Genomic DNA, 26322 nt, shown 5'->3' with positions numbered 1-26322 from the left:
ATTTATACTCAAATTTTCAGTGCAACTCTAGTATAACTTTATTTGCAAATACTCTGTGAATTCTGAAAGAAACAAGATGAACAGTGTTTGCTACTGTTTAATTTTCATTTCTTTTTCCCTTATATTTCTATATTCATATTCATTCTCCCGTATTCACATTCGATTTGTGTGTGAAAATTTCAATATATGCACACTCCTGATTCTCAACCGTTTTTGCCGTGCCAATGCAGTTCTAAAATGCTGCCACACACCCTAAGCAAATAAACAAAAAAAAAAAAAAAAAAAAAAAAACAATCGACCTTACTGTCATATGGGGACTTGGTAACTATTTTTTGGGCATCTAACTTTCTGCAGCAGACAATCTTAAATTCCATGTAACAGCCATCAAATAATGCTTCAGGATGCCCTTCATGTTAACTGAGGTATGACTACAGTGTAAACCCCTGCTTTTTTTTGGCCCCTCAATAATAAATGCAGCTGAAGCAACCTCTGGCACTAGGCATGAAAGTGACAGCAGTACAGAGTGATGATGAGCAGCTGTGTGGGAGGCTGATTGTGATAAGGCAATGAAGCAGGATTGCATTTATTTTTATGGCACACGCATCCAAATTGTCTTAAATTGTGCTGACACATTTGCTACATTCATGTATTAACGTGTAGTCTGGATATAAAAGGGGGGGGGGGGGGGGGGGGCAGCTACTGTTGTCCTGAACAGTTTGAGATTCCATTATATAATCTTAATACTTCTTTTAAAAATTTCTTAAGATGACAAACTCCTTCCTTGTGTTATATTTGAGCAAATAAGGTAAAGCCATCATTTTTCCAATACACTGTCATTCCTACCGATGCCAGCAAGAACAATAGCACACAGCCCATACAAAAAAAAGAAAAAAAAAGAAACGATGTAGCTGATAAAACACTCTGCTGTAAAAAGTGATAAAATTCCGTAAATTTGTATGAAATCGTGGGAACATAGGACCTTAGTTGTTGCTACCTGCTCTGACTAGCTTGAAAAATGAATAAATACATAGTAACACACTGAATTGCGCCCAAAATGAGGGAAGAGAGCACTGATGCAACAATTCAGATTTTGATTATTTTGTGTCCGAATCATGCTAACCGAAACTAAATAAGTGGGAACACAGATACTAGTACACTGAACTCAAACCACCCTAATGGCGCATTTGGTTGGGGGGACGAGAGCAGAGGTGCCGAGCATTGCAGAGCAGTACAGGTGCATGCCGAGCGAGGGTGTAACTGTCCTCCCACGAGAACGCTCTCTGCGTGTCGAGAGTAGTGCCCCACGACTACGTGACTGCACTTCTCTTCCCAGCACTCTCTGCTTGCCCGCAGTGGCGGCAGTTGCAACCCGAGGAGAGGCCAACACTCCGTGAAGAACCGCTTGTTTTGCATGCCTTTGTTCTCAGAGCGCGGCAATTTGCCTCTTTTGGCCCATTCGAAGCCAGCAGCGACTCTCAAACATGCATAGAGCACCTGAGCAATGCTTTCCGCTCCTGGCACAAATTTGCTTGTTTCCGAAGAGCTCGCCATGCGCCGATGCTTTGCAGCCAACATTTTGAGCATTGCTGACTCGACAAAGAAAAAAAAAAAAATGGCGCGGATATGACGCTTTATGCCATGTGACTTCCTCTACACTCGCTTTAGATGAGAGAGCAGCCGGGAGTGCATTCGGCTGTCCTCAGCGGAGGAAAAGCCCTCCTCCTCTACCATTGAAAGCCAGTGATTCTACTTTTGCTCTGCCACTGGAGGGCACCCGTGAAGTGCTCTCGAGTGCACCTGCTCTCCCACTCGAATTTGCCATAATACTAACCCCACCACAAAAACTATCTCAGCTCTAAAGCATCAATTGCTCAAATTGTACTGATTATGCATAAAGAGTATGCCTCGTTGCTCTGTCTTGGGTAATTTGACGAAACTCTGCTTCAAGGTGTACAGGTCTCCACAAATATAGGGTCATGAACCATTTTTGAGAGAGCAGTAAATGTTTGACCCTATGCGAAGTTTTACAGTATGTTGTTGAATAGACTTACCTTCTCTAGAGTAGAAAAGCACGTTTAGGCTTGTGTCAAGACATGACTCCTTACAAAGGTGCGTGTCTTCGGGCCTGAATAAAATGTGGGAAGCAGAACAATCAAAGAATGCACCTCTACATACTCAAACTGCTTGTGCTTTAAGATACTAGTCCTATTCTGTTACAAACTGCTATGGCTATTAATAAATAATGCATGCCAATGGATGCATGACATCACAAAACCCACATATAAATAAAGTGAATATTATGTAAAAATAAGAAAGCTGATTTCATGGTTCAAATGCCAAACACGTGAATGGGCACAGCATCAGTTAACAGTGCTTCAAAGGATCAACTTTATTCACCTTACGCAAGAATTTTAATTTTGCGAACTTCAATAACAAATCCTTGCAAAGCTCTTAATCTATTAAATATAGAACTTTGAACTTTGAAGTGTTCTCTAAAGGTGTCCAACTCAATGCTAAAAATTACAGAAACACACTAAGGAGGTGTAGCGACCTACATGCACCAATGGATGTGTGAGCCCACAAGAAAACAGAGGGAGCATCACGGACGCGCCTAATGGCCAGAGAGAAGAATAAAGATCGGTCTTGGATTGTGATTCATGGCTCGCGGTCACTCATTTTTGGCCTGTACTATACTCTGTTTCATACATCAGGTGCAACGCAGCGAAAGCTACGCAAGTAGTCCGCAAGAAAAAAAAAAGAGGCGTATCACTACGCGCTCGTTTTGTGGCCAAGTGGTTCCTGCGGAAATGGGCTCTATTCCGAGCATACACGTTCGCAATAACTTGCTTCACATGCCTAGGCATCTTCGCAGTGCGGATCTTATAGAAAAAATGCGCACCGAAGAACCATTTTCTCAAAAAAAGATATGCAGCGCAGAGGGCACAGCTAGCGTCATCTAGTGGCACAGCTGGCAAGGTTGTGGGGCAGCGAAAATGCGACACAAACGAAAACGACATAAAAAAACATATAAATTCACTGAACCCGATCCTTTCTCCCTAAAAAAAGGTGCTCTTTATGAAGTTGACAGCAAATGTAAGATGTATTAATCTTGCAGACAAAATAACTATTATTTCCTCTCGTCAAGAGCAGGCACTTTTTTTCATCACGGATGCGGAGAGCGCAAACAAGAGCTGTAGCTTTGGCGGTGTTGCACTTGATGTATGAAACGGAGTATAGTGTCCCAACAGTCGTGATCCGGACATGGACACAAACAGCAGTACTGACATGCCTACTGTGTCAGCAGTCGACCTAAAGCTGCTCTCCCCCTTTTGTCCTGCAGACCCCGAGCTTTGGTTCGTCTAAATGGACACGCAGTTTGCCACCCGGCAAATCACAGTGGCACAGTTGCAGCCTTGCAAACAGGCACCTCAAGCACTTGAAAGCAGCGTTCAACACCACCGCAGCAGCTTCAGATGCGTTGGTGCTGGTATCACAGGAAGCATGGCGATGCTACACGCAAATGTGTGGTCCCTTGTGACTATATCTGGGAAATGCCATAGGCCAGCCCTGACGGCGACCAATGCTGCAACATTGATGGAAAAAAGCCCATTAGTGTTTTTCCTCACCGACAATGGTTGTGGCATCCATTTCCTTGTCAACACAGGTGCAGAGGTTAGTGTTATACCAGCGTCTTCGACTGACTACAAGCATTTGCGCTTATCCCCACTGCTAGCAGTCAACAATACGACAATTGCTACTTACGGACAGCGCTCCCTCTCACTAGACCTAGGCCTCAAAAGAAAATTCTGTTGGATTTTCATTATGGCGGATGTGAAGTTTGCAATTTTCGAAGCTGACTTCCGCCATCATTTTGGCCTTTTGGTAGACGTATACAACCGACGGCCATTCTGTGTCACAAGCAGCAGTTCAAAGCAAACAGTCAAGGCACCCTCCGTTAAGCCCTACGTTAGTTGTGCCCCGAAAAGCTCCGTTTGACCCGTCAAGCGTTCGATCACATGCTTGAAATTGGTATCGTTTGCCCTTTGTCAAGCCCTTGGGTGTCTCTACTCCACATGGTCCCAAAAGCAACATCTGGAGAGTGGCGCCCTTGTGGAGATTACCGGGCGCTAAACAGAGCAACTGTGCCCAACCGCTACCCTGTGCCGCACATTCATGCCATTACGACCAACTTGCACGGTGCTACAATATTTTCCAAACTGGACCTAGTAAGGGCATACCACCAGATACCCGTGGTACCAGAGGACATCACAAAAACCGCCATATTAACAGGCCGAAATAATTTTTTAGAATGCCTTTCAGACTTCGAAATGCCGGGCAGACATTTCAGCGGTTCATGAATGGTGTCTTACGTGGTCTAGGCTTTTGCCACGTCTACCTAGATGACCTTCTCATTGCTGACGCCACTTCGAACACTAGGAACACTTACGCGCCATGTTCCGACGCCTTTCCTCCCACGGCATCGTCGTAAACGCAGCAAAATGCTAGCTTGGTGTGCCCGAACTGTCCTTTCCGAGGCATACTATATCAAACGCCGGAATTCGCCCCCATCCGGAAAAGGCCAAAGCTGTGCAGAAATTCCCGCAACCCAGCATAAAGCGGCAGCTCCGAGAATTCCTTGGACTAGTGAACTTCTATCGCAGGCTCGTGCCTCAGTGCACTGCGATTTTGCACCCTCTGCACAGACTACTACCAGCAGCGAAGAACACTGCGAAAAACCTCACTTAGAGTGACGAAGCATGCGACGCTTTCCTTCGAGTCAAGGAGGCTTTGGCAGATGCAGCTCTACAAGCATACCCACAACCTGCCATATTACAGTGTGCCATGGTCAACGCTTCAGACACAGCCATCGAAGCAGTGCTACAGCAACTTAGCCCCGAAATCTGGTGCCCGATCACCTTTTTCTCACGAAAGCTGACCCCAACAGAAGAGCACTACAGCACTTTAGAGCGAGAACTACTTGCTATCTATGCCGCTATCCACCACTTTTGTCACTATCTGGAAGGCGTAGAATTCTTTGTACTTACAGACCAAAAACCTCTGACGTATGTCCTGCATTCATCAGCTTCAGATAGAAGAACGCACACTGCCCGAGAGTTACGTCAAATGGCTTACGTATCTGAGGGTACGACAGACATCTAACATTGTGAGCGGAGTTACCAACGCGGTCGCAAACGCTCTCTCACGCAGCCCTGTAAATGCCCTTAGCCTTTCAGAGGAAACATGTTTACTTCAGTTGATGGCAGCTCAGCGAGCGGACCAAGAGCAGACTAACTTGCTGACAGCGGCAGCCACCTTCAAATTGCAATGGCTACTTGTATCCGGCTCAGAGGGTCATGTGTGCTGCGATGTGTCAACAAACATTCCTCATCCTTTTGTTCCCAACGGACTCTGTCGTAGCATCTTCCCGTCGCTGCACAAGCTTGCACATCCAGGAATCCGGGCTATTCAGAAGCCAGTGACGACAAGGTACGTCTGGCCAGACATCAAAAGAGACATCTGGCAGTGAACGCGAGAATGCATCGCCTGCCAGCGCCACATCGTGATGCCATTGGCGTGGTTCCCTGCACCGGACTCGTAATTCAATCACGTACACTTAGATATTTTAGGACCTCTGCCACCCTCCAATGGTCAGTCATATTTACTCACGTGTGGCGACCGATTTAAGCGTTGGGTTGAAGCTGTGCATATTTCAGATATCACCGCTGACACAATCACCCGCACTTTTCTGTACCACTGGGGGGCTCGCTTCAGTGTGCCGTCGACAGTCACGACTGATCGAGGCAGGCAATTTGAGTCTGCTCTTTTTGCCAGCATAATGCGGCTGATTGGCACCGAACGACTGCTTATCCCCCTCAGAGCAATGCTACGGTGGGGCATTTTCACCGCAAGCTGAAAGCAGCGCTTATGGCGACCGGAGAGCACAGCTGGACAGAAGCACTCCCGCTTGTCCTTCCTGTTATAAGAACAACGTTAAAATCTGACATTGGCTACAGCGCCGTTGAGCTAGTTTATGGAATAACATTGTGACTGCCCGGCAAGTTTTTCGCACGACCCACAGACAAAACAGCTGTTCCCACTGCTGACTATGCAAGCCAGCTATGCAACATCATGGGCAAGCTTTGTGCCACGCCGCCACATCAACCAGCTCCATGGCCCATGCATGAGCAGCTGGGGTCTTGCTCTTATGTTTTTGTGTGACTTTCCGCCGTATCGCAACCTCTTACATCGCTGTACGACGGTCCGTTCAAGGTGCTCCACCGTACGGGAAAACAACTGACGCTGGACATTAAAGGTCAACGTGAGGTTGTGCCTACAGATCGCGTGAAGCCGGCCCATATCGAGAACTCCCCAACATCAGCACACTACAAGCATAGTGGGAGGTGCATAAATCAGCAACACACTGGGGAGGGAATGATGTAGCGACCTAAATGCACATGCTGCACCGATAGATGCGTATGCCATGCGAGGAAACAGAGGGTGCATCACGGACGCGCCTAGCGGCCGGAGAGAAAAATAAAGATCAGTCTTGGTTTGGGATTCACAGCTCGTAGTCGCTCATTCCTGGTCTGCGCTAGCGTCCCAACAGTAGAATTAAAAACAAATATCTGGTACTACAGTTCTGCTAAACAAACATGAAGACAAGCATCATAAGAAATTGGAATTCCCAAAAGGAAGGCTCATCATGTTTAGAGACTTATCGTTGCTGTAAACAGGAACCATGCTTTTCCCTCCCTTTCATTTCATGCGACAACCAAAAAGTGAGCCCTCTTCAAATTTTTCTTCAGATTTCAAAGATGCACGAAAGCTAATCTATTAATGCAATAAACAAATATTCTAACAAATCTGTGGAATTCAGCTCACATAATTGTAAGACGCATGAGGCTCAGAATTTTGTAAGAACCTTACTATGTACCCTCACTCTTCAACTCACTGCCTGATACTTGTTTTCTATTTCTTCAATGTCATCTTTAAAGAGCTATTTAAGAGCTAATATATCATCTGCAAATTGTGCCAACAATTCTTTGTTATGCTGAATGCAACGTCTTTTTGGCCTGCGTTGCCACCCTGATTTATGCTCTTTCTTTTTTTCTTTGGGCTACGCAGCTATATGTAGCCTCTCTCCCCCTTCGACTGATGGGTATGGCCCAACAAACCTTTCTTGGCTGGGGCCGACCTGTTATCTTGTGTACTCCTTCGAAGAATAAATGTGTTATTATTATTACTGCAAAAGGCAAAATTTCCTGCCAGAAAACTGCATCGCTTGGTCTTGGGGGCTTGGCCTGCAGTCACATAATGTTAAGGTATTGACGTGTCAATCAGCACAAGTGCTAAGAGTCTTACTTTAAGAACCTCGCAAGTGATGTATGAATATTGCACTGTTGTATCACACCCATACATGAAAACAACAATAGCTGACAGCAAAGGAACAAGTTTGAAGCTTGGCACTTGAAGAGTTGAAGAGATCTTACTACAACCGTCCTCCTAAAATAAAATAAAAAACGAGGTACTGTTCTTTTTTCCATTGCCATAACCTACCTGTAGAATTTTCTCACTCTGAGAAAGACTTGCCCACTGCAGGCCTCTTTGCTTGTACTAATAGACAGAATCCTTGCAATTTGCAAAGGATCCTGTTCTTGCGATTTCGGTCGAGCCTATAGGGCAGTACAAAATAAAATGTCAATTATTCCAAAACCAAGTGTAGCTTAGCTCACTGGACTGAAGCTCTACAGACATCTGAAACACTCTCTCACGGCTTTATGGTCCCAAAAGCTATGTTATACATAAACTAGTACAAAAGAGTTGGCAGTTTATTTTAGGCAACCTAAATAAAATACATTTGTGGAACGTCTAAGCTCTGCCATTCAGGGTATGACACGACGGCAATAATGGTTTCTTCTGTAACTCCCCTTAGGGAGGGACCTTGTTCTTGTGGATTTTGGACCTTGTTCTTGTGGATTTTCACTACTTGCTTAACCACTAAACCCTTAATTTGTGCCTCTGTTATCTGACACATACTATACTCATTAGCATAAAGTCGTAAGCTACCCCATTATGTGAAATACTGCCCAACACAAATATACTGAAGTCCCACTTTAATCAAGCTGTACTAATGTGCCTGGGTTGCCTATGGCCCCATGTCTGTCACAGAATTCGAAGGTCCTTAGTTCGATTCCCATCTCACCCTCTGTAAAGCTACTGCCAACTCAGCCATACCATGTGTGTTCTCATGACGTCACATAACCCACCGAACAATCAGTGCCTGGCCATGTCACCTGCCAGCTACCACCTGATGGCGGCATTCTCGTGATATTTTGTCCACAATGCCAACAGCTACAATGATGATGCTGGCTTCTCCTCGAACTAGAACCTTAATGCTGTTGCATCAATAGATTGTTTGGTGTGGTACTTGACATCTTTTCTAAAAGGAATAAACTGCATATTTGCAAAAGCAGCCATTGTTTTGCATACTGGAAGTTTCAGTAAAGATTATGAATTGCACTGTTTGTGTGCTATAATATTTCGAAACTAACTGTTTGCAATTTTCCAAGACGAGAATATAAAGCATTTTTTTTTCGTCTGGGAAAAACCTCGTGGAAGTGCACAATAGCCATGTGCAGTGGTTAGCTAAAACATTGCATCTATACTTTCAGACTTAACAAGAAAACTGAATGGCTCCATGCTGTTGACCTGATGAAGGTCCTGTGTGAAAAAGATGTGAGCAAGCAAGCAGTCTAAAATTTACATCCTTTTTCTCAGTCGTCCAACCAATCATCTCTATATCAATGTCTGCAAATGAGAACCAATACCACTTCTTCACCGTCTACATACAGCATTACCCCATTAGCCTCTGCTTAGACTATGCATGCTATTTTTTCCCATATAATAGCAGTAAAAGTCACTCCACGCATTATGATTGAATTTCATGCGATGACAAGGCTCATTTTCCCTCATCCATTTTCATATAGTTTATGCATCCTGCAGGTTGGCCCTGAACTTCAGAAAATAAGCAAAAACAATAATTTGAGTTATGGAATAATTATTATTTGCTGTGGCAATGCAATAGCAAAAGAACCTTGTTGTGAACAGCCATATGCAATCACACATAATGCATACATGCAGTACCACACACATGCACATGACACATGACTGCATATGCAATGCACTACCACACATATTGACTTGGCCCGCTGCTCAGCGCTGGTTATGGCCCTCGACAGACAAAGACACGGGTTCAATCCCAGCTGTGGAAACCACTTTTCAAGCAGATGAAAAGCAAGATGCCTGCATGCGATTTCAGTGCACATGAAACAACCCCAGGTGACTGAAATTTCCAGAGCCCTCTACTTCAGTGTCCCTCATGGCCTGATGTGCTCTGGGAAATAACGCCCTAAAAACCAACCAATCAAATTGATTCAAGTCTTTCATCTTCCAATAGCAACCACTTTCTAGTCTCTTGCTTCCAGAGCTGGGCAAGATACTTCAAAAAAGTATCTTCGATACCGATATTCGATACCCTGAAAAATTGTATTTCCGATGCCGATACAAGATACAGGACCGAAATAGAGTTTCGATACAGATACTCGGTACTGTATCGTCAATATTTTGATACATCACTGAAATCCTAACATAATAAAGCTGTTAATACGATTAATGGCATTAGAAAATTTTACCGTGATTTCTGGAACCTTAAGATCATTCCTACAGCATAGTTTTTCTGAAAGAGCTTTACGAATACGCCAGCCGGGAGTTATTGTTTGGGCAGCTGTCCTAGTCAGAACTCCACATTGGATTGAAGCCATGGTTACAGTTAAGCGATTGCTTCCACAAGCAGCCTAGCAAAATATTTCTTTAAACTAATGCTTTTCATGCGAACTGACCTGTGAGCACTTGGCTATACATACAAATACAAAGGTGCAACCTGCATACGTTTGGAGAACTGAGCAGTTATATTGTCATTAGTGCGATAACAAACTTTTGAAGCTCTGCATATTGTTAAAAGCTAGAAATGCCATCCACCTGCAGAGACGGGGGTGGATGGCAAAGGTTGGGAAGAGCGGGTACAGCAGTGTGCATGATCCCTACTGCGCGTTTGCCTTGTGTTTCCGCTTTGTTACTATCTCTCTGTGTGTGCTCAAAAGTAAAGCACCTCGTGAGCACCTACTTACCACTGCCTCCAATTCAGTTATAAAGAAAGAGAATCTGGAAATGTGGTTGACGCTGAGGGGCCGGGGTATTTGTAGGGAACGCACGCGGTACTACAAGCCGAGCTGTCTCAGGGCTTGTACTATCGTCTGAGCGAGCGCCGTCAACCCAAAGACTCAGAGCGGTTTCAATATTTGAATTTTTCTTTAGTATCGAGTATGTATTTTCAAAATACACAATATTTTAAAAATGTATTTTCAATACCGATACTCCGCTACTTTCATTTTCAACACACAATACCTAATACCGATACACGAAATGTATCTAAAGATAGTGTCGAAGATACATGTATCTTCGATACTGCCCATGACTGCTTACTCCTCTCTCTAAGCGGAAAGGAGCATTTTCTTCTAAACAATTCACAATGCCATTTGCCAATCATGGCAAGTCACAGCTGGTTTTTTTCTGTACCAACCTTAGACAGTGACAGGTGGCTCTTGTCAATGGCCAGATGGCAGGTAAGCAGTGTGGCATGCACCCCCCCCCCCTATCATGCGACTCCCACCCCCCCCTTCCATACGAATATCAAGGCTTCTCTAGTTTTTCAATTACATTTTCATTCTATTGAGAACAATGTAATGCCTATGCAACCACGTCTTATCCAGCCATGACAAAAAGTGATGCCGTGCTCGCAACATTGAGAAATTCATGACAATCTTACCTGCTGCTTCTTGGAGCCAAGGCTGAAGGCTCCTGGCCTGAGAAAAATGCAGTCTCCGACTGCATAGTGTCTTGTTTGCCACTTTATAGAGGCAACTCCTACAAGCTGGCACCTATTGGCCTGGACAGAGGCATGACAAGTAGAATTAAATCTATAAAAGTGAATCAAGGAAGTCCAGTTACTGCAAGGCAGTATACATGAGGTTGCATACGCGAAGCATTAAAACAAAAAACTAAAGGACTACACAATTATCCCACAATTTCAAGATTAACATTACTGGCACATAAAAATTTGGAGGACATTTAGCTCTGCCTTTAAGGGTATGATGCTGTCCTGTCATACCCTTAAAGGCAGAGCATAAGTTTCCATCCGGCTTCTGGTTGCCAGCCACAATTGCAGACTCTCATTCGCATGCATGCACTTCACAACTTGCCTAATTACTAATTTTTAATTTGTGCCTCTATTAGCCCAAATGCATACTCATTAGCATACAGTCACAAGGTACCACATTATAAAAAAGGTCCACCGACAAAGGTATAAAGACTTGCTTTAACCAAGCCATGCCTGCGTGGCTTAAGGGCAATGTGCCTATCTCAGGAGTCAGGACCCAATTCGGGAAGGCTGGATTCTGATCCCACCTTTCCATCTCAAAAGGGAAGCCCGAGTTGGCAGCGCCTCCCAAATCAGCCACGGCATATGTGACGACGTCACACAGCCTGCCAGTAAATGCAAGGCCATGTCACCTGCCAACTACCACAAGGCAGAGGCACGACTGTGATTATTCGCTCGCAAGACCAATGCCAGATTTTCTGAAAAATAAGGCCTTTAGCATAATCACATTAACAGACCTTGAAAAACCGGCTTTTGTCTTGCTTAAAACCAAAGTAGAGCATTTTGGTAGGCTAGTTGGTTCATTGATAAAAACTTCAGTTCCTTTCATACTTATCGCATAGTTTTAATCTACAGTAACAATTACGAAGAAGAATCTGAACAGCTGCAAACAAAAAATGGGAACATAGGTGGAGCACAGGCACCTAGTTAAGCTTTCATGAAGAACAAAGAAGGGCAGGGAAAGGACTTGCAAACCACAGAAATAAATATGTGAAGCTTTCGTGAGAATAAAGGAGGGCAGGGAAGGGTCTTGCAAACAACAGGAACTTAAGATAAGTAAAACAAATGCACAGCTCAATATAAACTTTAAACGGTGAAATGCATCTTCCACTAATCACATGTGTTGGTTGCATGCAAAGACCCTGCTGCCTGAAAGAATAACGGGTGGCTTACTGAAATGGACTGCTTTCAATATAAACTTGAAGAGACCATTAAACTTTGCCTTACCAAAGTTTGTTTTATCAAAAGTGCCACCAGAAAGAATATGCCAGCCAGTATGAATGTCAAAATGTCTGCTGGATGAGGAGAATGAGTATAATAACCTCACAGTAAAAAGAGCAATGGTAAAGAGAGCATTATATATGAAGTGAGCTGGATAGGAGGTGAGCATGCGCAAGAAAGTCTCATTATACTGTTGAAAGCAAGAGTGGTTTATTGAGCCGGTTGTCCCTTTCTCCCTTTAGCGAAGACCATTATTCATGATTTTTTTGTTTTTCAAAGTGCACCAAAGGTGCACAGAAAGCTAGCCATGTGGTGCAGGTTCTGGAAGCGTATAATCGTTCTACGCTCTCGATTATCCTACTTCTGGGCCCCACCAATAGTGGCTTAGTGTTTATGGTGTTCGGCTACTGAACCCAAGGATGCGGGATCAAATCCTGGCTGCGGGAGCCACTTTTTGATGGAGACGAAAAGCAAGGTGCCAATATAATGTGTAATGTCAATGTGCATTAAGAAATCCCAGCTAGTAAATCATCTGCAGCTGTTTGCTATGCCCCCCCCCCCCCCCCTTATACCCTGAGTCACTCTGGGACGTTAAACCCTATAAACCTTAACCCAACCAACTCCATCTGCAGCACAGCTGTAATGAAGTATATGAGCAGGTGTACCTCCCTTTCTCTGCCCGCCACAGGCAAGATTCAGTGCTCATGTGTGCATATGTTAGATCTCCGCACGGTACAAACCCATGCTGTAATGCAATGCTAGTTTAAAATTCAGCTTCTATCCAATTGTCTAAGCAACAAGTCTACTAGCAGGTGCATTTTTCATCCATGTGCCTTTTAGACTGGCCCAAGCCAACAAGCACCCTATGGCAGGACAGCACAAAGGACAACATTTTGATAGAGGCAAATTGCATAGCACCCATGAACTGCACAATGCCAGCATGTGTTAAAGGACCCAGATCGTCAAAATTACTGTAGGCCTGCACAATGGTTTCCCTCACAACTGCTGTCCCTTGGGACATCAGCACATGCCATGCCACGCTATACCTTTGTGGCTACATCAAATATTCGGTTTAAATTAGATAGCAGCATTAGGCTTCTTCATTTAAAGGCAACAAATTTCACATTTAAATAAGTATAAAGACTGCTGCATGAATGGTGTTACAAGTTCCCTAAGCATTTTGCTCACAGTTACTCCAAAGTAACAAGAACAGTTTGACTACTAGCACTGATGACCATGCACATGCCAGAAATTCTGGCATACAGCTGGCATTGCCCTAAGTGCAGTGTCCCACTTTCAAACTCAGCATGTGACTTCTCTTCAATATCGAAAAAATTAGACGGGTGCCCTTGAGTCATCTTAAGCGTGGAAATGCGAAAGCATCATGACTTCTGTCACGCCGCCAGGCAGACTCGCCCGACACCACACTTGCGACCCTTGCCAACACTCGCCCAGATAGCGTATGCATATGGCGTATTCACCCAAGTTAAATGAAGGAGTGGCGAAGATTCACGTTTATGAAGACGGTGATGTTCGCTGCAGTTTTAAACGAGCCGTGATTGGCTGTGGCGACAGTATATCACTCTCATGTGTGAGCCAGGGAAGATGACCTATTCGTTCTGGTGCAGGTTTTGCAGTCAGGGCAGTGCTTTTCTTTTTTTCCTTAAAGTGATTTCGTGCAGACACGCTCTCATGAGAGGCTCTGCTGATACACTCTGCCGACATACACTGGTGACGCTGCTCCGGCGACACCACTCATGAGACCAGAAATTCTTTTGCATCAAGAAAAAAATTAACTTCGTTTCTTGGCGCAAGAGTACCTAGAGCAATTACAATATACACAACAGACCTTTTCTTGCCTCCTTTTTTTCCTACAGCTGTAGCAATTGTACTGCCATGATGTTCGGCCTTCCTTTGTTTCATTAGGAGCATCTTCGAACCTCGAGTATTTTGGCAGGTACCTTTTAGAATAAGGCAAAACATGGGGACGCAATCAATATAGTCCCCTAAGTCAACACTGCTTCACGATAAAAATCAGCTGAAACAAAACACCTCTAGTTGGTGAGGACTAACACACTGCAATTATGCTGATAATCTTATCTCACAAGTAATTCATCACCTTACCACAGTATGTAAAGTAACCACTAGAACCTTGTTACAAAAGCAGCTGCTATCGCAAAGAAAGTTATACTACAGGATGTTTCAGGGAAGACGAAGTAATTAAAAACAAGATAGTGGGTTCAGAACACTAGAAAAAAAATATTTACAGGAACAAACTCTTTGCTGCACCACACGCAATATGCTGCAAAGCTCATCAAATTATCCACATAATTAACCAAAATCCCATTAACTAACTTTTTTATTTATTTAAGTTGGGTGGTAGTCAAAAGGGTGAGTTCGAAGCCATGAACAATAAAATGTCACACAAGTTTTTGAAACGAAAAAAAAAAAAGTTCACTTTCTAAAGTCTTGCAACAAGAGGATACCCAAAGCAGTGTATATCCTGCCGGGTATACACTGGTGGAAGCCAAAGGAGGAAAAAAACAAAACAAACTCACATCTTTGAGTAGAAATACATATCTTTAGAGTGGTGGACAGATGGCTTGCCGCCCTCCTTAAACCACTCACTGTAAAAGTATTTCTGCTCCACCTGCATATGCAAGGATCCGGATGACTAACAAATTCATTTTCATAATATATATTATTCCCTATTATAACGTCCGTCAAAATAGCATGCAGTTCACAATACACATACCATTATGCTAGCTTCTCATAATACCCCCTTCGCCCCCCGAAAATGCATGCTGGTCTGTCATATCACAAAAAAGGCTGGTAACCTTAGGCTGAAGTCTTAAGCCATGTCAGCTAAGTTACACTAAGTGGATGCATTTTCATCACATAAGGTACTTACAGTGCAGAGAGCAAGAATCTCTTCAACTTCAGCGTCAGCACATTCACAACAGAAAAATAACTCTGACGGGTCAGCTTGCTGGCCTAGAAGTGTTTCGCATGAGAACCTATTTGTTAAAAAAAAAAAAAAGAAGAAAGAAGTAAGTGTTCACAGCACTGTTAAGGAATTGTACAAGAGTTTTCCATTATCATTTCAGCACCAGAGGTGAAACTGACAAACTGTCTCCCGGAGCCATCCTGAGAGTAGAAAAAAACTGCACTTGAGAGTAGGCTTGGAACAGGCAAAACACAGTTTTGGAGCACCTTGGGAACACTAAAAACATTTGTTTTTTCGCTTTGCAGAGGTACATACTCTATTTTGCAACAGTATAAATAAGCTGGTACATTCACGCACACACAGCTGCTAAAGTATGGCCGCAAGATGTGTGGTGAACATAACACCTATGTGCCCTTAAATAGGTCAAGGCAGGTAAAACTCCAGCTGCCGCAATAATTTCATTGTATTTTGTGCCAAAGCCGCAGGAGCAAGCAAAAACAAGATATTATCAAGAAAAATTACTACATGCACCTTCTGCATTTTTGCAAGTTGCCTTTTTTAACATCGGCCCAGACCAGAGACAATCCAGTTCATGCTTTCCCACGCATTTAAAATCATGACTCAACTCAATATCATCGCGTAACTGAAAATTATATATTTTTTTTGCCATTGTTGTGCCCCTGTATTTTTCTCCTAATGAGAGGGTTATACCCATAAGTTAACAGGCAGAAGGGGAATAATTTGTGACCCCTGCCTCTAAAGTGGGGCATTGCAGCTAGCACGCTATTGACAAATCATTCACATATTGTACTGTGCAAAAAATAATTACAAGACTTCAATAACATACAGCATTATAGTACTATTAAACATGAGTATTGCCCTTGATTAATGTACCTTTTTAACCCTTTCACTGATGGGTGTTTCTGGCCGTGACGCACTCCCAGTGTCGGCTTGGTTTCAGGGAACGAGTATATCAGGGAATGAGCATAGCAATTTATTCTTTATTACGATTGCTGTACAAATAACACAGTCAACAGAATATGCACATTTCAGTGTTCTGCAGGTGCTATTAATTAATAATGTTATCATCAGCCTGACTATAAATGAAATAAATGAGGATAATATGAGAAAAAAAAAAAAAAAACACTGCTGGGATACTTCCTCAGAGTCCGAATCCGTGCTCGGCTCGTATTCATCATCAGAAGAGCCATCACTCCAGTTCACAGTCCAAGGCCCCACACAGTCAGCCATCCGAAAGTAACAACGCGCATGGAAGACGCACTTTCAGTGGCCCGCACAATGGAGAGAAATGGCACGTTGTGAAATCAAGATGACAGAAAGAGAAGGAAAGAGGCAAAAACAACTTCGTTTGCTGCTACTTGCCGCAAGCGACGGCGCAGCAAGAGAGCGAAAGCAGCGATCGAGTCCTGTGTCGGTCTATTGGAGAGGCAACGGCGCACGCCCCTAAACTTGACGTGCCGTAGCAGACACGCCACCACAACAAAAATAAAAACCTGCAAGCCTCCTGCAAATGGCAGAATAACCCTTGAAGTCGTAACACCAGCGTGCACTGCATAATCGCTTGGCGCGAGAGAGTAGCGCGCACGGAGCGGCCATGTGCCTCAGCAAAGAAGATAGCGGGTAGGTGCGGCCGTTCCATACTCTTTAATACATATGTACCAACACAGCACGGGACGAAAATATGAACTTGTAGAAAGATTATACAGATGGTGTGGACAGTCCAAGCAAGCCAGCTTCATGCTGAGGCACGAAGATTTTAATGCTCGATAGAGACTGTACCGGAATGTTGGTGACGTGTGTGTGTGTGTGGGGGGGGGGGAGCGCAAAAATGTACTGGTGCATTCATGACAGCGAAAGGGTTAAGCAAATGCATTTGGCAGATTTGAATTCATGCTATTCATCTTTTTACAGCAGCATGTTGCACACTCAACAAATGCTCAATTACCTTGAGCATCAGTTCAGTTCAGTCATTCAGTCGTGTCCGACTCTTCGTGACCCTATGGACCATGTCCCGCCACGTTTTCCGGTCTCTCACTATCTTCCTAATATCACATAACTTCATCTGCAGTGCCTCGAGGATGCCATCTAACCATCGCGTTCGCTGCCTACCCCTTCTCCGGCGACCCTCAACCTTTCCCAACATCAAATCTTTCTCCAGCGACTCCTCTCTTCTCATCAGATGACCAAAGTGGCTGAGCTTTACCTTTAGAATTTGACCCTCCAATGAGCAGTCAGGGTTTACGGTCGACAATATCGACTGATTTGATCTTCTGGCAGTCCAAGGAACTCTCAAGAGTCTTCGCCAGCACCACAATTCAAACGCGTCAATTCTTCGGCGGTCAGCCTTCTTCACAGTCCAACTCTCGCATCCATACATCACAACTGGAAAGACCATAGCACGAGTTATACGGATCTTGGTTGGCAGACTAATGTCTCTGCTCTTTACCAGGCGGTCAAGGCTAACCATTGCTCTCTTTCCCAGAAGCTGGCGTCTCCTAATTTCATGGCTGCAGTCTCCTTCCGAGGTAATCTTGGAGCCCAAGAAGAGAAAATCTGTCACAGCTTCCACTTCTTGTCCATTGATGCTCCAGGACTTGATAGGGCAAGACGCCATGATCTTTGTCTTTTTAATATTCAGTTTAAGCCCAAACTTCTCACTCTCTTCTTGTACGCGCATCAGAAGTCTCCTGAGTTCCACTTCACTTTCTGCCATTAAAGTGGTATCATCCGCATATCTAAGATTGTTGATATGTTTTCCAGCAATCTTCACTCCAGCTGAAGACTCGTCCAGACCGGCCTTCCTCATGATGCACTCTGCATATAGGTTAAATAGGCAGGGCGACAGTATGCAGCCTTGCCTCACTCCTTTCTCAATCGGAAACCAATCAGTAAGACCATGCCCAGTTCTGACTGTGGCCTCTTGTCCTTCATACAGGTTCCTGAGGAGACAGATGAGGTGAATTGGAACTCCCATCTCTTGGAGAGCTTGCCACAATCTGCTGTGATCTACGCAGTCAAACGCTTTCGCATAATCAATAAAGCAGAGGTAGATGGGTTTCTGGAACTCTCTTGCTTTTTCCATGATCCAGCGAAGGTTGGCAATTTGGTCTCTAGTTCCTCTGCCCTTGCGAAACCCAGCTTGCACGTCCGGAAGCTCCCGATCCACATACTGCTGCAGCCTACCTTGGAGGATTTTCAACATCACCTTGCTAGCGTGCGAAATAAGCGCGATCGTGTGGTAGTTGGAACAATCTCTGGCACTGCCTTTCTTTGGAATGGGGATGTAAACTGACTTCCTCCAATCCTGTGGCCACTGCAGGGTTGTCCAAATCTTCTGACATAATGTATGCAGAATGTTAATAGCGTCATGGTTGAGGTTTTGAAGCAACTCAGCTGGAATGCCATCAATTCCGCTAGCTTTGTTCATAGCAAGGCTTGCTAAGGCCCATTCAACTTCACTCTTCAGGATGCCCAGCTCGAGATCAGTAATCACAACCGTCTTACGTTGGGTTTGCACATTCGGGTCCTTCTTGTACAGTTCTTCTGTGTATTCCTGCCACCTCTTCTTTATCTCTGAGGCTTCAGTGAGGTCCTTGCCTCGTTTATCCTTTATCACGCCCAGCTTAGCACAGAAGCTTCCTTTGATATCTATGATTGTCTTATACAGAGCTCTTGTGTTCCTTAATTGGCTGTTGTCCTCAACTGCTTGGCACTGTATGTTCAGCAAGGCATTCTTATCTCTCCTTGCTATTTTCTGAAAATCCGCACTGAGAACCTTGTATCTTTCTCTTTCCCCCATCCTCCTTTCCTCAGCTATTTGCAAAGCCTCTTCAGATAACCAGTTTGCTTTCTTGCATTTCTTTTGCTTTGGAACTACCTTAGTAGCAACTTCTTGTATTATATCACAAACATCAGTCCACATCTCTTCGGGCTCTCTGTCTTCTAGATCCAATTCTTGAAATCGATTCCTCACATCCACAGCATATTCTAATGGAATTTGATCCAGATCATACCTGAAAGGCCTTCTAGTTTTCTGCGTTTTCCTCAATCGAAGCTCAATTTTGGCAACAAGAAGCTGATGATCGGTGCCACAATCGGCCCCAGGCATTGTTTTTACTGCTTGTATAGCGCTTCTCCATCTCTGCCGGCAAAGAATATAATCGATCTGATTCCTGTACAGACCGTCCGGTGAAGTCCACGTGTACAGGCGCCTCTTGTGCTGTTGAAAATGAGTATTCGCTATGGTCAGGTTGTTTTCTTGACAAAACTCTACTAGCCTTTGCCCAGCTTCATTTGGCTCGCCAAGACCGAACTTGCCTATAATTCCGGATATTTCTTCACTCCCGACCTTAGCATTCCAGTCTCCTATGAGAAAAACGACGTCTGATGATGGGGTGCGGTCTAAAAGGCATTGTAGGTCCACATAAAATCTCTCAACGTCAGCTTCTTCAGCAGTAGTGGTCGGTGCATAGACTTGGATAACTGTTATGTTGAAAGGGTGACCTTGGATCCGAAGTGAAATCATTCGGTCGTTTTTGGGGTTGTACCCTAGCACTGCTTTGCCCATTCTTCTGTTTACTATGAGAGCGACCCCATTCCTTCTCTTGGATTCGTGCCCACAATAAAAGACATAATGGTCACCGGAGTTAAATTCTCCCATTCCGGTCCACTTGAGCTCGCTGAAACCAAAGATATCAATGTTCAATCTGTCCATTTCTCGCTTGACGACATCCAGTTTACCTTGTGTCATAGATCTTACATTCCATGTTGCTATGTGATATATCTCCTTGCAACATCGGACTTTCCGGTCGCTTCCCGACACATCCACAACTGAGCATCCTTTTTGCTTTAGCCCAGCCACTTCATTCGTCCTGGAGCTACTAGGAATCGCCCTTTGTTCATCCCCAGTAACATGTGGGACGCCTTCCATCCTGGGGGGCTCATCTTCCGGCGCCATATCATTTAGGGTATTTTGACTGGCCATAGACCAATTAAAATAGCTGGCTTGAACTGAATGTGTTCATACAAGTAGAGATACGCAGAAACAGGTGTGCAACTTGCACCAGCCAACAGGACTCATTAAAGCAAAGAAATCAACTTGTTATTCCCATTTATGACAATAATATTACCTACCTAATGTGACCCTAGTTGTTTCCATTAGTCTCGTACCATAAGGTATGATATGGCGCGTCAACTTTTTAAGGTTCTTATGCTGCACACGATGCTATGGAGTATATAGCAGTGGAAGGCTCTGAATTAATTTACACCATATAGAGTTATTTGGCATGTGCGGACATCATCAGCACAGCACATACAGGTTTAACTACATTTTGCCTCCATCCAAACGGAGTTGCCATAGGCGGGATTTGATTCCCTACCTTGGGATCATAAGTAGTGGTGCGAAAATATTGAAATTTTCTAATACAAACCGAATATGAATACGAGAAAAAAATATGCTTACAAATATCTGATCAGTATAAGAAAAACTGAAAATTAAAAACAGCTACCATTCTTAGTTTTGCTTATTTCAGAATTCATGGGGTATTATCAAAAATTAAACTAAAATTGCAGAGTAGTGTACACCCTAATGAAGAATCCAGAATAAATTTTACACTGAAAGCTAGCGACCGGCCTTTATTAGCACTGCCAACACTGGTGTCGAAAAACAATCATCCAGCATGTTGGTGATGATGATACATCAATGAGGATGAAGTTCCCGTGAAGCGAAGGGTGATGATGAGTAATCACAGATATGGATGAAGTTCACGATAAGTACTCACCCCCCCCCCCCCCCTTTTTTTGACGAAAGTGTGGCCATCCTGGTCGCAGGAATCAAAGAGAAGAAGCACGGCGGGCAAAGCACTTCAGACAAGTCACATGCACAATCTCAGTTCCATGACAACGACTGTCGTTGACAGAAGACGCGGGGGCTACTCGATAGTTCACCGGTGAAGTCTGTTCGAGCACTGTGTATGGGCCAATGAAGCGGCTGAGAAGCTTGTCAGACAAGCCTGGTGTGGGGGTAGGCATCCAAAGCAAGACTTCGTCACTAGGATTGAATGACACCTCACGGTGAAAGGAGTTATAACTGCTTTTCTGCGCAGTCTGGGTGGCTTCTGTGTTGAGTCTGGCAAATTCGCGACAGTAGAGAAAATGTGAAGTTCATAAGAGGGTGTGTCAGAGAGAACAGGTGCAAAGAAGGATACTTCTAGGCAGAATGTAGGGAAGCAACCAAAGACCAGAAAAAAATGGAGAGTAGCGGGTTGTGCATTAGACTGCAGTGTTGTATGCTAAGGTGACAAAAGAAAGCAAGTAATCTCGGTTACTATGATGAGGGCCGACAGACATGGATAGCACATTGGACAGAGTGCGACGGAAGCGTTCGGTGAGACTATTCCTTTGCGGGTGGTAGGCTGATGTTGTTTTGTGAACAGTGCTTGCAGCATGGATTGCACTGAGAAAAGACTTGCCGCGATCAGACAGGAGAACACGAGGGACTCTGTGTCACAGAACAATATCTCGCAGGAAAAAGCTTGCTGTCGCCTCAGCGGAACCAGACGGTATGGCTGTGGTTTCGGCATAATGGGTAAGATGGTCCACAGCTGTTATGATCCAACGATTTCCTGCCTCAGTCAACGGTAAAGGGCCGCATAGGTCAATGCCTCCAACTTTGAAAAGTGTAAAAGAGCAGGGAAGAGGTTGAAGTAGGCTCATTAGGGGTGATGTCGACCGTTAACGGCGCTGACATGACACACAAGAGGTAACGTTACTTGGCAACTCTCGTCGAGAGACTGGGCCAGAAAACGAGGCTCTTGATTATGTCATAGGTCTTATGGTAGCGAGATGACCAGCAGTGGGATCATCGTGGAAGGCGTGCAAGATCTGATGGCAAAGAGAACTTGGAACAGCGGGCACCCATGGTTTGCCGAAAGGGTTGTGATTATGCCGTAAAGAAATCTATCTTTCATTTTAAAGTTGGCAAGTTCACGGCACAATCGAGAATTCGGCAGTAGCGAAGTACCGCTGAGCCGATCTGTCAGTTTGCGATGGTATGAGCCTGCTTGCCGAGCAGAAGGCAGATCATGCGGGGCGCCAGACAAGGCAGCAATCAACGCGGTATGCACATTCTGGTCGGACAAATCGTTTGCCCGTGCTGAGGAGGAAGTACCTGGAGAAGTACTAGGCAATGGGGAGACAAGGGGGCAATGAGAGAGGGCATCGGCATCGAAGTGCTTCTTGCTAGATTTGTAAGTTATTGTGAAGTGAAATTGTTGAAGCCAAAGAATCTGGTGCACAAGTCACCCAGTTAAATTTTTCAGGGATGAGAGCCAAAACAAAGCGTGGTAGTCAGTGACTACCATGACATGCCAATCATAAAGATACGGGAGTAATTTTTGAACAGCCCACACAACAACAAGACACTTTTGTTCAGTGATAGGGTAGTTCTGCTCAGCTGGCGTTAACGTGTGTCTGGCATAAGCAATAACCTTTTCGACGGATGAATCTTGTAGTATTACCATAGCGCCAATGCCACGGCCACTAGCATCAGTGTGCAATATGGTTGGAGAAGACTCATCAAAATGGCATACAATAGATGTGATGTCAAAAGTTGCTTCAGCTTCTTAAAGGCAGTCTTGCAGTCGGGAGTCCAGTCGAAAGAAACGCCAGTTGGAAGCAGCCGATATAGAGCGGATGCAATTGAAGTGCAATAACGGATGAACCGGCAAAAATAAGATGCTAGTCCAAGGAAATTTTGCAGATCTTTGATGCAGGAGGGTTGCGGAAAATGCACAACAGCAGCAATTTTGTCGGGATAAGGCCTAGTGCCATGCCTGCTGACGATATGCCCAAGAACTTCGATGGGTTTTGAGGCAAACTGACATTTTTTTTTGTATTGAGCTGAAGTTAAAGCTGAAACAATTAAAACTTCTTCGAGACGCTTTAGGTGTTCTGAAAATGAGAAAATATCACTATGTCGTCGAAGTAGCACAGGCATGTCCTTCTATTCAAGGCCTCGCAAAACGCTGTCGGTCATACGCTCTAATGTTACAGGAGCATTGCATAGGCCAAAGGGCATCACAATAAACTTGTAGAGCCCATCAGGAATGGCGAAAGCGGTCATTTCTTTGTCTTCCTCATGCAAGGGTATTTGCCAGTAACCCAATCAGAGGTCCAAACTTAAGAAAAGGTCAGCACCTTGGAGAGTCAAGGGCGTTGTCAATGAGTGGCCTTTCAAGTTTTCTTCAGAGCAGAGGAGAAATATGGGAGAGACCTTCGCCTTGCAGTGGGTATAGCCAGGCTGATGATGATGACGACACGATGGACTCGGTCGGCTTCAGGCATGATAGTGTTGACACACTGACAAAGGGCACATACGTCCTCTCTATATGACATGTAACTTTCCCCAGGCATGTAGGCATGTGGGTATCTAATTTCTTTTGGTAAGCAGTGGGGCCGGTGGCCATCATTCCAAAGATCTGACAAAGCCGAGTTGTAAACAGAGTCCAGTAGGGAATGCCGGCGGCCCTATGGTTGACAAACCAGGTCTTGGATACATGGCTCAAGAAGAAGCCAACATTCAAAAGTTTTTTTGAAACGTCCCAGTGGTTGTAGGTGCCAGCATCTTCGTACTGCTCCAGCCAATTCTCAACGTCATGGCTGGGGAGGCCAGGAAAAATGGGGGATTGCGCTGCCGGATGGTTATGATCCAGGTTGGCCAATCTAACGGCGCAGCCCGAGACGCGTGACTGTAAGCAGTGCTGATAGAAGCCTTCAGTCTGGGAAGCATACCAATTGAGGAAGTAGCAGCAGTTGGGGGAACGGCAGCCGGAACCTGGGGATGCTGACTGTGATGTTCCATCCTGACAGACTGGTCGACCAGCATTCAACCGGAGCATAGCTGCAGGGTTTTGGTTGAGAGGTACTGGGATCAACAGCAGGCTCCACCTAAGGGTGTCTAGCAAGCCACTATTTTCAAAATCCCCGACTTTTCCAGGTTTTCCCTGATTATTTCAGGTCAAATTCCCTGACGAGTGAAGACGCTCAAAAATGTAGCTGCTGATGATAATAAGTATAGACTAATAATAAATAGCTTTTTCTTGGGAATTAATCATATTCTCCAATTTACAATAGTTAAAGGCTGATATTAGTGTTAATGGTGGGTAAAAACGTTTCAAGTTTACTGAAAGTTAAAAGCACACTGATGGCAGTCACCCTCAACAGAGCTCTTTGATACAACAGTTGCGAAATTTCCTACAGGCCCCAAGTATAAAAAAACCGACGATTCTGATTGGTCAAAATTTGGGTGTATATAGGAAGCCTCGATGCGAGCTAAGTCACAGCCGGTCTCGAGGGAGAGCGGACAGTCGACGTCAATAACGAAGCTAACACTGCTGGAGAATTTTAAGGCAAAAGCCTTTGTGGAGGTTGCCAGGCAGGGGAGACTGCGGCCACATTTATTTGAGAAGAAGCTGAAGAGGCGGCAGCAGCAGCGCCTGGCTGAGGCGAAGGTCCCAAGCATTCCGAAGCTCTCGTGCCAGTGCTGCCTCCTTTTCTCTTCAGCACGTGCTGGGCACCACTTCTTCTCAGGCCTTCTTCTTCATGTGGTGGCGCTACAGCGCCTGTGGTTGCTCCGGCACCTGTGGGATCCCTTCGTCTTTCAGCGTGCGGTGGACACATTCCACGCAAGTCACAGGTGCCACACTTTGCAGCCACCCTAGGTCGCATGATGCCACCCAAGATGATGGCCACCATAGGTCAAGTTGTGCCACCCAAGTTGGCAGCCACTTCAAGGCCCACCCTAGGTCATGTAATGCTACCCAAGATGGCAACCAACCAAAGCCCACTCCGGGCCTACGCCCACCAAAGGGGAATGTATTAAGGCGTACGCTTCAATACGTTTTCGTTACCTGGAAGGCGGTAGCTGGCAGCTGACATGGCCGAGCACTAAGTGGACGTAGGGCTCCCTGACATTACATTTGGCAGGCGCTGTCAAATCGGGCCTCTCCTTTCATATGGGAGAGTCATATCAGAATCAGCCTGCCAAGACCTTTGCATTCGCGTTATCCCTGGGCCACACAGGCGCATTCATACGGTTAAAGCGGGGATTTATATGATAGCTGGTAGCTTACGCTATCGCGTGATACCAATCCAGGCATCCGTGCGGCGCCTTTCATTTCGCACTTCCTCGAACGCCGCACCACACAGCCTACAGAAGCAGGCACAGTAAAACCAGAAATCAGCGAAGTTTCAAACAAAGGTCTTATCACACTTAGTAGTCCAAAGTGCCACACAAATTTTTTTTAAACATAGGGGCACTAATGCTCTCCTGTTCAAAAATAAGCATTGGTTGTCTACAAGCACTTCAGTCTGCCCATGAGCAAGCAACAATGCAAAGAAATCCATCGTGACAATTTTTCAGTACTCACATGAACCACTGAACATGCACCATTTTCTTGCCCTCACGTTCTTCGAAGAAGTGCATGGCCCGGCCGACTCTCGGGCAGCAGCAGCCATGGCGGGAAGCCATTACGTAATCGCCACAGCTTATCTTTTGGGGGACACAGGGCAAAATATGATGCGGTAAAAGCTAGAAAACAATTTGTCTGCAACACTAAAGGCATACATGGTTTTACTGCACCTAATAAATCTACAAAACACCGTATACTAAATGGTACAAAAATGGTACACAGCACAAAGAAGCAGTCTTTAAACATTGACCCAAGCTTCCCAGAAATTGTGGATAACGACTTCGATCAGCCAGTTATTCAAAAACAAAAAACACTGCCGCAATAATTTCCACTACGATGCAGCACGACACAGTGTTGATGACGGTGCCAAGCAAACCTCCCACCAAATGCTTCTCTACGTGTTCAGTCTTTCAACGTCCCCTTTAGTGATGGTCAAACAAATCCATTAGGTGGGACAAAGCTAAAGCAGACAAAAGTAGCCTACAATGCACTGCGCAATCATACGAATCTCATGGAATATTTTTGCAAACTAAAACGTTGAATTCTTAGAGCTCAATTCTGCACAGAAATGAAATTCAGTCGGTAGAGCCACTGTTACCACCACAATGTTACCACCACAATTTCAGTTCCCCATCATGGCAGACAGATTAAAATTTGCTCCAAGTGGT

The 26322-nt window shown here is 44.8% G+C and overlaps 1 protein-coding gene across 2 annotated transcripts in view; it reads right to left on the bottom strand.

Annotated features, from left to right (window-relative positions):
• LOC146198024 (DNA (cytosine-5)-methyltransferase 1.S-like) overlaps nt 1–26322 on the bottom strand; it is a 191043-nt gene that overhangs the window by 75465 nt on the left and 89256 nt on the right. For both annotated transcript variants that reach the window (XM_084593341.1, XM_084593340.1), the window contains 7 exons: nt 25613–25734; nt 15129–15234; nt 14776–14867; nt 14067–14178; nt 10886–11005; nt 7558–7673; nt 2052–2125 (listed from right to left, as the gene is read on the bottom strand). In XM_084593341.1, coding sequence (XP_084449467.1) covers nt 2052–2125; nt 7558–7673; nt 10886–11005; nt 14067–14178; nt 14776–14867; nt 15129–15234; nt 25613–25734 — 742 coding nt within the window. The remainder of the gene's footprint in view (nt 1–2051; nt 2126–7557; nt 7674–10885; nt 11006–14066; nt 14179–14775; nt 14868–15128; nt 15235–25612; nt 25735–26322) is intronic.

This window comes from Amblyomma maculatum, chromosome 2 (genome assembly GCF_055883805.1).
Source record: "Amblyomma maculatum isolate TAMU_Amacu chromosome 2, ASM5588380v1, whole genome shotgun sequence".
NCBI lineage: Eukaryota > Metazoa > Arthropoda > Arachnida > Ixodida > Ixodidae > Amblyomma > Amblyomma maculatum.
This window is presented reverse-complemented; position numbering and strand designations above follow the sequence as displayed.